Genomic DNA, 11,085 nt, shown 5'->3' with positions numbered 1-11,085 from the left:
CACTATGTCAAAAGGTTTGCTTAGATCGCAGTATGTGGTTGAATTTTTAAAGTTATATTTTTTTATATTTTATATTTAAATTTTATTTTATTTTTTTTATATTTTAATGTTATTAGAAATACCAAAGTGATCAATACTTTTCTATCATTCATTTCCTCAACCACTTTCCGCGTATTGCCCTAATCTATTTCTCTTACTTCAAATTCTATTGTATTTAACTTTTTGTTAAATTTGAGGAACTAATTTAATTTTTTTTAAGTTAAATATAAACATGTAGATTTTCATTCCGCCTACGAGTTAGTTTGGGATCCTTTATATAATTTCTTTATTTAAGTACTTACAAGGTCCTAAAAAAATTCAAATATTTGACCAAAATTTGAAAAATTCAAGTGTTTTCAAAATAACTCATGTATATTAATTTATTTTATTTCATTTGACATTTCAATACAGCTCACATTAACCAACTTTTTACCTTGGAATTCATTTACACACTAATAAATTTGAGAGAAGTGACGTGGTCATGCAAAACATCGTTAATAATTTGTCAGAGTAACAACAGAATGCTTACTTGATCAATAATTCAATATTACCCACAAAAATGAATGAATTAGAATCTTTTAAAAATGTTCTATAAATTCTTTTTAATGTTCAAGCATTACTTTTTATTTGAATATAATGTACGAAACCTACAATAATTTTATAATAATTAATTTTCTATAAACACTTAAGACAAAGGGTCTACTATCCGGACGGATAAAACTGACCATTGGAAATCTTAGCTTTTAAGTAATCAACGATAATTAAACAACAATAATATACTAAGTTAGTTGTTTTGAAAATATCCAAGACCAGTAGAATTCGCGCTGCTGCAACAAAAGTGAAAATATTCAAATCAAATAGAATTTGATTAAGTAATTAGGCTGTATTAGATTTTACGGTTCTTCTGTTAAAATAATCTTTCCTAATGTTAAAGAAATTCTCTTAAATTTGAAATTTACTGATTGCAATAAATTTTAATATTTTTTAAAAGATACAGAGCAGCAAGAAGTTCATTATACGTTTTGTGTTTGTCTACAGTTCTACAAAGTAAACTAATTTTGTTAACTTTTTTATTTCTTTAAATACTTGAACAATTAAAACCAAATTAATCATCTTCATGAATATTATTTCCATTTACCAGTAATTCGTCTTCAATGGTTAATTCTTGTTCATCATACTTTTCTCTCCTCACTGAAAAAGTATTAATTAACTAGATAATCCAATTAAAACCAAAATTAATTAAAACTAACTGTTTTCTATCCATAACAGGTGATAGAATTCAATGCAATAACTGAAACTGCAGTTGAAATGTATGCCAAAAGGCAGTATTTAAAAATAAAAAATAAAACAATTCTTATAAATATCCTAGGTAATGTGAACATTTTTTTTTTCTGCGATTTAATATATTTATTTTGTATTTTTTTTTTTTTACTTTGCATTATTTTAGAACGGTTTTTAAAAAATCGAAAAGTCAACCAGTAATAGAAAAAAATAAATGAAATAATTCCTATTTTTTCTTATGAGATGTGCGTTACGCCCAATTGCAAAATTAGATGTCGTGTACAGAGGTGACTAACAAACATAATTTATCATTAAAGCCTCATATAAACCATTAAAATAAAATCCAAGGAATCCAACCCAATAATCTTACCACAATACATCTTAGCTTGGCAGGCCTTACCTCTAACCTTTCGGCTAACTTGGCACCTTTATTAAAGTAACATAACTATTATTTAGAAATGGTATTAAATGAAAACAGTTTAAATTAAATCAACTAATTATTTAAGTTTACTTAACAGGCAAAGATTTATTAAATATGAGTGAATGCTGAAGATGTTTATAAGCTGCGCTGTCTAGTCCAAAATGATTTATTGAACAGATTTATTTTTGTCTTCTTTTCTTGCGGGTGTGAGTGACATTGACAATATTTCATTTAATTCATTTCAATGACTGTACAAATGCATTTTATATTATATAAATAAGGTTGTTTTATATGAATAAGGCTTTTTCTATCCTTATAGAAAATATAAGAAAACTTGTGTCCTTAATGAAAAGAATTCTCCAACGAGAGAAATCCACGGAGAAACGTATTTACAAATTTAATTGCAATGATTTACAAAATTTTAAACGATAATGAAGAACTAATTTTCGGTGGAAAGCTAGAAGTTCCGAAAATGTTTTAGCCGATAATTGTTCTGCTGAATTTTTTTCCTGACAAAAGATATATTTTAATAAGTATGATTTCTGTTACTATTTTGTAAATCTTTACATTTTCGAGTCCCTTTTATTACTTATTTATTATAAGTGCTAATGAAATGGTATCAAAATAATAAATTTATACAATTATTTTTTTAATTACAGAATTTTCCAAAAGGATCTGTGTTTCTGAAATATCACGTCTATGGAAAGTCCTGCTCATTTTCCGATCCCTAATATTTCATCAACTGCAAGTTCGTCAAATGGTTAGTTTTGGTAATAATTTTCGAACTTGGTTCCTCAGTTACAGTAGTTATCATTTTAATTTGTTCATCACCTAAATATACTTAATTAAATATCTTGATATATCTAACCTCTATATGATGCAGAATGTTTTCTAATTCTGTAAATAATACCACTTAATAATATTGCTCCAATTATAAGAAGAACTGCAGGTACAATATACAAGTACCCTGAAAAGTAAATTGAAGATTATTATTATTAAATTATAAGTGAATTTGGAAAAATATTTGTTTTTTAATACTGAAAAGTAAGTCATTAATAATTTCCTTTTTTTAGCACAAACAGTAATGTAGCCCTTATCATCTTAGCGACGCCTAACTTATTGATACATGTATCTCGATGGCAAAGCAGCAACGGAGGAATGAATAATTAATTTATCTTTTACAATTGTGGGGAGAACACATAGATCAACAATTAAGTTCTCTGTTTTTCATTATAATTTATTTCTGTGACCTATTTTTCAGCAACTACTTTATTACGCCGAAAGAGATTATTTCTCTATCAAGAAAGGATCATTTTGCGAAGTATAACGATCTTTTACTCTTTTTTTTCTATTTTTAGAACATTGGAGCCCAATCCTAAATCTCTTAGCGGCAGCTAACTAGCAATGGATTGCATTTCCTTAGGACGCTCATTAAATCTGATGAAAACCTTGTGAGTATTCTTCTTTTAACGTATTCATAAGATTAGATAAAGATTAGATATTAGATAAATTATTTTTTGTACTTTCCGTTTGTGATTATTGAGTAATAATACATTACCAATCGCTATCGTAGTCAATACGATGTTAAATACAATATCAAAATTTATTGCGTTCACTTACTTATTCCCAATTTTAAAAATTATTCAAAGCTCCACTCAACAACGAAAATTAAATTGTAATAAAACGAATCACGATTTTTTTTTTTTTATGAACTGACTTTACAAAAGTAACAAAATAATAATAATAATAATCATTTCTTACCATAACCTGACTTATCTGTTGGCATTAAATTTAATTTGTGCGACTGGCAAGGATTGAAGTAAAATAATGCTTCATTTTGTTTATGCATTCTTCTGAAAAATATTGTCACTATTACTAAAAAATTTAACAATATTATTTTTAAATAAAAACTATATATACTTACTCCAAATTACTCCCACACATGCATACATCACATTTTCCTTTTTTCAATCCATGCAATTCTTCTGGATGTATCAAAATTATGGAATAACTAAAGTTTTCTTCTGTATGATCTATAAAGTAGTTGGTCTCATTTCTTTCCTCATCGTTATCATTTATGGTTTCATGTTTTTTGCAGATAAATTGTATGTGTTTATTATCAAAATTGATTTGAGAAATACATGATAATGGTAGAGCTGAACAAGTTTCACAATTATTAAAAGTACAATCCACATTGGATGTATTAAATATATCACTACAACTCCAGTTTAATGACATTATTGCGTCTTTTATGGAAAACACTATTTTGTTTGTGGAATAATGTAAACCTTTAGTAAAATAATGCGTTCCAATTTGTACACATTCTGGATATATTTTACATTCATTAAAATTATTTTCACAGTCTTCTCTACAAATTGGCATACACACATTATGTTTAATTTTAATATAGTCTTTATCGCAAGTGCAGACATTAGGAAGTGTACAGTTGCCATTCAGACAACCTCCATCACAGACTGGTTCGCAGACATAGTTGTCAAATTCATTCATTGTATAGCCTTCATAGCAAGTGCAGTTCTCTGGTTCGGTACAGTTACCATTTATACACTCGTCTGTACAGTCTGGTTCACAGATATATTCTGTTATTGGTTTGTAACCGGCATTACATTCACATGTGTCTGGGGCAGTACACTCACCATTTTTACATGGTGTGTTACAGACTGGTTCACATGTGCTACCGTTAACTTTAGTATAATTTTGTAAACATGTGCAAATACCTGGTTCAGAACAAAGTGAATTGATGCAAGGTTCGGAGCAATAAGGAACACAATGATTCCATTCTTCCGCATGAGAAGTATAACCATCATTGCATGTACACTTTTCTGGCTGTGTACACTGTCCATGGATGCACTCCCGCGAGCAATACGGTGCACAGGTTTCGTTCGCTTTAGTATATCCATCACTACACTCACAAATGTTTGGTCTAGTACAAATCCCGTTAATACAATTTTCACATTGTGGCAAACAGTAATATCTATTCTGGTCACTTAGTTTGTAACCATCAAAACATTGACATTCCTGAGGTCTTATGCATTGTCCATTTTGGCATTCTTCATCACATACGGGGTTGCATATATGATTGGTGGTTCCATCTTTTTTATAATTTTCTGAACAGTCACATTTATTGTGATCTATACATTTCGCATTGACACATGGAGGATCACAAATTGGTTCACATTCGTAGGATGATATTTGTTTATGTCCTTCAATACAAGTACAAATTCCTGGGCCGGTACAGTTCCCCAAGATACAATTTGGACTGCAACTAGGATGACATGCCAAAGGTTCTGCTGATACTTTTTCATAACCATTACAGCAATATTTCAGTGTATGAGGAACTTCTTCATACTATATGTAAATGCAATAAATATATATTTTTTAATAGAGAAGTAAGACAATGAATATCTATTTCAACTCAAGATATATTTATTTTTTGTATAATCAAGGTTAAAATACAAAATACATTGTTGGATATTATTAACTTTAACAGTAAACAAAATTAAAGTAAAGTAATGCCCATTTTTTCAAGTAGGTTTAAGGTCAACTATCTATCGCTGGCAGAGGGTACTAGCAAACATACTTACTATAAACAGTTCTCACATTAAACGTGAATATAGCTTTGCGGGCATCACCTCTAATCGTAGCGCGTAACTCTACCATTGATTTATTAACATTGGGAACAGTTTAATGATTAGTTTCAAATGCTTTTTTGTTTACACGATTTGTAGGGTTTGCCGCAATTAATTTCCATTATGAATTGAATAGGATTGCCTAAATAAGATTTAATTGTTGGTAATAGTGATGACTTCTTAGAACTGGAATTATTAATAAACTGTTAGCTAATTTCTTATCTCAAAGTGTATGAAAAAAGATTTCATTGGTTCTAGGAGTGCACCTAAATTTTTTCGGAGGTTTCTTGTTAGAGAGTAAATCTATTAACTTTTTATTAATGAATATCAGATCAATTTTACACAATACTGCAATAATAAAACAAAATATACACTCCTAGCTTTGAAGTTCTATAAACTGGGCCCTTATGGTATCTGTGGGTTAGGCAACTTTTAATGTTTGTATACATATAATGTCATCTAATGCTGTATTTTTGTAATTTTATGACAGATTTTCTGCAATGGAGTGAACGTAGAGAGGTAATGGCAAAGTTATGGTCACCGGCTCTCAGGAATCTATGCAGAATGAACCTTAACAGGTAGGTTAGAGTACCTATCAGTGTTTAAAATAATAATAATAAGTATATCTAAAATTATGTTGTCTTATAAAAATATATATACATCACCTTAACTCTGTATTCAATTCGCGATTGCAACTGCCTTTTTTGACATCTATCCCAACCGCAATATCCCCAATATGTGTGATGCCATGTGTGAATATAAGATTGCCGAACAGTTTTAATAGATCTATAAATAAATTGATAAAATTAAAACAATTATTGCCTTCATTAGTATTCTAATACAAGTAAAAGAAACAAAACTTTTAAAATAGTATGAAACAATTGGATTAATGAATGAACTATAAATATTATTTATATTTTTACATTGATCATTATTGGTAAACCTAAGAAATGGTTTTATATTTAAAGAAATATTTATTGCGCCATAAAATCTCTATTAAGAAACATTAATTATTTACTTTCTCTTTCTCTCAACAAGTGTGACTGTGATACATTCCGGAATTACTTTAAAAAAGTTTTGTAATTCGACGGAGCTACTGCTATGATTTTCTTATTAACATTTTTTATTGAAAAATCTATTAAGGGCCATGAGGAGTAAGGATTACTTCTGAATTATCATTTTAGTGGGATGTTTAGGTCTATTAATTGCATAATATTATCAGTGATTACTTGTGTTGATTGCGAGCTAGTAGCTAATGACGTAACCGGAATTGCGAAACTATTGCTCACAGTAGGTTTAATAATCTTATGGACCATTCCATGAAAACACACTAAAGTAGTTCTGGGTAACGTGAGTGGGTAGAAATCACTAATTGTCATTTCAGTGAAACATATGGCCTTATATATCCTGTCAGGGAGGTTTAAATATGATCCTTGAATTTCGAGTTTTCAGAAACTCCATCTTTACTAACTAAAGTTTCACTTAATAGATTTTAAATTTTTTGAAATTTGTTTAAAAAAAATTCTTAAAATTTATATATTATAAGGCATACTTAATACATACTTTACATAATACATAAGGCTCATATATTATGTAGATCTTCAACTTTTGATCACTTTATGAAAATCCTTTTTAAAATAGTCCAGGGAGGGATCCTGGGGTAAGCTCCCTTCTAAATTGTCATATCAGGGTAATGTATTATTTACAAACTGTTAAGGATATTAAGGGTTTAATTAGTTTCTGTAAGTCGAAGTGCGAAGGAAAATATATTAGTTATTGTATTATGGGTAAAAGAATTTTTTATAAATACAGCAAAAAAATTAAAGGGCCACTGAAAGAAGCCCACAGTACAACCTGTTTAGAAGAATAAGGCTGACAACACTTTGTTGAAAGTGATGGGGAAAAGAAGTTATGCTAATTTATGAGATAAATTTTTACACAAGACAAAATTTATTAAAATAGTGCAAAATTTAAAAAAAAGTTAATACAGAAAAATTTGAAATTCTTTTTGATTGCGTGCTCAGTATCTCGTATGGCCACCGTGAGCTTGAATAACAGCGTGCTTATTATTAGGCGCCTGATGTTTTGTTGTGGAATTTTTTCTCATTCTTCTCTTACGACTTGTTCCAGTTCTCGTAATATCCGTGGCGGGTCAGGACGATTGCGAATGATTTGCCCCTCCTGGTACCATAAGTGTTCAATCGGATTCAAATCCGGGCTACAAGCTGGCCAGCCCAGAGTCTGAATGTTATTGGCAATTATGAACTCACGTACCACATTTGCAGTATGAGTGAGGGCGGGCTCCATTATGCATGGAAATGAAGTGATCTCCACCAGTGAGTGCTCTTCCGCGGACGTGGATTCGTAACACTACATTGACGTACCGCTGAGCTGTCAAACTTCCATACGCGAACACAGCCAAGTAACTTTTGTCGGTGAAAGAAATTGCTGCCCAAACCGAAATTGATGGTGACGTTGGTTATAGTGTACAAGTTTGTTTCCTCGTCTCCATACCCTTATTCACCCATCATTTCTGTACAGAGTAAATTTCGACTCATCAGAGGAGAAAACTTTCCTCCGTTGCCCGATGTGCCAATGGCGATGGTCCCTGGCAAACAGATGTCTGGCGATTCTGTTCCTTCTGGTCAACCGTGGCACTTTTATCGGGTACCTGGAGCGCAGGCGCGGTTTGAGCAGAAATCACGGTTTCTGTGCCACGCCTGAGGTGAGGTCACTTTGTATAGCAGGTGAGGTGGTTTGCTGATTTCTAAGGGCTTGTAACCGCATGAATCGATCCTCATTTAATGAAGTAGATCTTGGCTGGCCCTGCCCTGGTAGTCTCGTGAATCCTTCTATCTCCTGATATCTCCCCCATAATCGCTGGATCACAGAATGACTCACTCCCAATCGCCGGCCTACTTCCCGCACTTCTAGGCCTTCTTCAATTAATGTTGCAGCCCTAAAAACGTCAAATTCGGAAAGATGCCGCTTTAAACCTTGCAAACCGTGCAAACACCAGGATAAACTACACGACAAAACGTTAAAGACTGATAGAGATAGAGTAGAAATAGCCCCATATCGGTCAATATAAACCAAGTTCAAGATAACAAGGAGAAAAATGGTCAAAGAAAACAATAGCCTCTTGAGACAGGTCTGAGGGTTTATCTTAATCCTAACCACAATCTCTTCAAAACATGTTCCATAGTGCACCCATTTACTTGGAAGAACAACAATGTTAAATTGACAATTAAAGTGGCCCATTAATTTTTTTGCCATGTGTATTTACATACTCCGGCAATTTTTTTTCCCTTTTTTTTTAAAGTTTATTTTGATTTAAAAAAAATAAATGCAAAGTTATCAAAACTTGGTACATTGAATACATTATAGCAAATTTTCAAGAGAAATTGATACTGCAGGAATTCTGAGGAGCAGCTGTATAGTCTTGTTTAATTAAAAAATTGTCATTTCAGTAAAATTTTCATTAAGAGCAAACTAAATTTCTAGCTTTAAAGGGAAATCAATAAAAGAACCTAGTGATATTGTGAGAGCATTTAAGGAGAGTTTAAAGCCTGGGAATGATTCAAGTATTTTCTCATTTCATTTACTTAATTTAGAAAAACATTTAAGAAATATTTTATACACAAATCAATAACGTACACTTTTTTATTTTTAGTTAGAATTGTTAGTATTTTAATGATAATTAAAAAACTTTAATCCCCTTTTTAACTAGTAACTCTATTCTTAAAACTAAACTAATTACCAAAAATGATTTGAAAAAACTTACTTCCATGTTTTCTCACAAATTCCATCGTCACCATTAGCTGTGCTGATCATGACAAACATCTAAAATATAAATAAATAAAACAAAATCACTTAATTTTTTTTAAATGTAGATTAACTTTTGTTAGTATCAATTTTTAAACGGTAATATTATCTCATTCTATGAACAATTAAAAAAAAACTTTTAATCTAATGAATTAATTTAGATAGTAAATTTAACAAAATAAATGAGAAAATAAAATATAATAAAAATACTAGAAAAATAACTACAAGTGAACAGCACATACAAGTAATCCTAGAAAGAAAGCCATATTGACTAATAATATTGGGCAACAATCTAGCCGCAATGTCGACCATCTTCCTTACTATCTCACTCAGCACTTCGTTATTATCAACACGTAAAACATCCTTATGATAATTCATTGCAATATGATAAGGATAAAATAGAAACAAATTCGAAAAACAAAAAATCTAGTTTTCAAACTTCTGTAAATTCCTCTTTTACTGAAGTTTTTTTTGAGGGAAGTACAGTAATGGGTGGGATTTTTACTTCCTCTTAATCCTGTTGAGGAGAATTACTACGATCGGGTTGAATTTACGGTCTTCCTGAAAAAGACAATTAATTTTTTTTTTTTTAGACCATTGGTCAATTTATGTATGTAAATAGTCAAGTCTATATTGCCAAGCATCTGAAGTGCGGTTAACGTTCAAATAATCCTAGAGGACACACTGTACCAATCTTTGAACAACCTCTGGCTACAATGTATTGTCTTCAAATCTACCAACTTCATAGCATCTCTGTGTCATTCTTACTATGTACAGCGATCATTCCTCTGAGCTATTGGTACTATCTGCGATACCTAAAGGCACTTTCGCCAAGCCCTATTCTAAATACAGGACCAGTTAACTGGGAAAATTTCCACTCTTTGCTCCACACTAAACTTTTAAATTTAATTTATCACTATCTTTAAAAACCGCTGAAGAAGTTGTCGAAACATTAAAGTCTGACTATCGCAATACATACCTCTATCTGGGAATCGACCATTCACTTCGAGAAATGTATACTGGACCTGTAGAAAACACGGGGATAAAAGAACTAGAGATCTCTGGCAACAGACTTGTTAATGGCAGAAAGATGTTTAGACTCACGAGATAACAAAAAAAATCGGGAAAAATTACTCTTTTATTACAAATCTAGTCTATAAATCGTGAATCTTTCTCGGTTAAGGAATTTATGGGAACACTGCCGCAGGTCAGACGACGGTGAGTTCTTAGCCAAAGTACTGTGAGTAGCCAACAAATAAATTTATAAAGACAGTGAATCTGATTGTTTTGTTTAATTTCGTTTAAATTTGGAAATATAAAAAAAAATTACAACATTTACCAACAATTTTATTGTTCATCAGCGTTAACATTAAATTCAATTGTCAGATATTTATCAAATATTTTAAAGACCATGTTTTTAAACGACCTCTGATTTTTTTTCTTTACTCAAATATTTAATTGATTACATTTGAAATTAATTAAAAATTAACTATTATATTTAATTGTACATAATCTAGAGATATCGTTTTACAATTTTATCATCGTTTCTCTTACAATAAAACAAAATGCATGAGACACAATGATTGAATAAATATATAAATATATATAAATTAATTTAATCTTTATTAAATAATAATATTTTGAGAAATGTAATTAATTAATCTAATCTAAAACTTAAATTACGTTAAAAAGACAGTGGAGACGATTTAGAAGGACTCCTCTAACTCTGACCACAAAGAGCTGGCGACTGTACGTAGAGGGCTACCTAAGAGCTTTAGATACTGACTTAGTTTTTAATTCACGTAGATCATAGATAATTTTTTAAGCTGATGAAAGCATTAATGAAAGTAAAAGAAACCCTTTTAACAAATT

The 11,085-nt window shown here is 30.6% G+C and overlaps 1 protein-coding gene across 2 annotated transcripts; it reads right to left on the bottom strand.

Annotated features, from left to right (window-relative positions):
- Nucleotides 1-390: 390 nt before the first annotated feature.
- On the bottom strand, nucleotides 391-9,587 carry LOC141454717 (uncharacterized). Of its 2 annotated transcripts, none has more exons than XM_074129267.1 (7): nucleotides 9,456-9,587; nucleotides 9,173-9,231; nucleotides 6,054-6,174; nucleotides 3,666-5,107; nucleotides 3,503-3,591; nucleotides 2,610-2,708; nucleotides 391-1,230 (listed from the first exon to the last, which is right to left on the bottom strand). In XM_074129267.1, the coding sequence occupies exons 1-7, from the start codon at nucleotides 9,477-9,479 to the stop codon at nucleotides 1,145-1,147; spliced, it is 1,920 nt and encodes a 639-aa protein (XP_073985368.1). In that variant the 5' UTR covers nucleotides 9,480-9,587; the 3' UTR covers nucleotides 391-1,144. The 2 variants fall into 2 exon arrangements, with proteins under 2 accessions (XP_073985368.1, XP_073985367.1); XM_074129266.1 differs by having other exon boundaries at nucleotides 3,503-3,594; nucleotides 9,456-9,580.
- Between the last annotated feature and the right edge of the window lie 1,498 nt (nucleotides 9,588-11,085).

The sequence above is a fragment of the Rhodnius prolixus genome, unplaced genomic scaffold (assembly GCF_049639745.1).
Source record: "Rhodnius prolixus isolate KJV_2025 unplaced genomic scaffold, Rpr scaffold_9, whole genome shotgun sequence".
NCBI classification, from domain to species: domain Eukaryota; kingdom Metazoa; phylum Arthropoda; class Insecta; order Hemiptera; family Reduviidae; genus Rhodnius; species Rhodnius prolixus.
This window is presented reverse-complemented; position numbering and strand designations above follow the sequence as displayed.

Coding starts and splice junctions, on each gene's coding strand:
- LOC141454717 (XM_074129266.1), bottom strand. CDS start 9,479: ATGGCTTTCTTTCTAGGATTACTT. Junction 6,175..9,172: donor ATTTGTGAGAAAACATGGAA/GTAAGTTTTTTC, acceptor ATTTATTTATAG/ATCTATTAAAACTGTTCGGC. Junction 1,231..2,609: donor ACATTCTGCATCATATAGAG/GTTAGATATATC, acceptor ATACTTTTTCAG/TGAGGAGAGAAAAGTATGAT.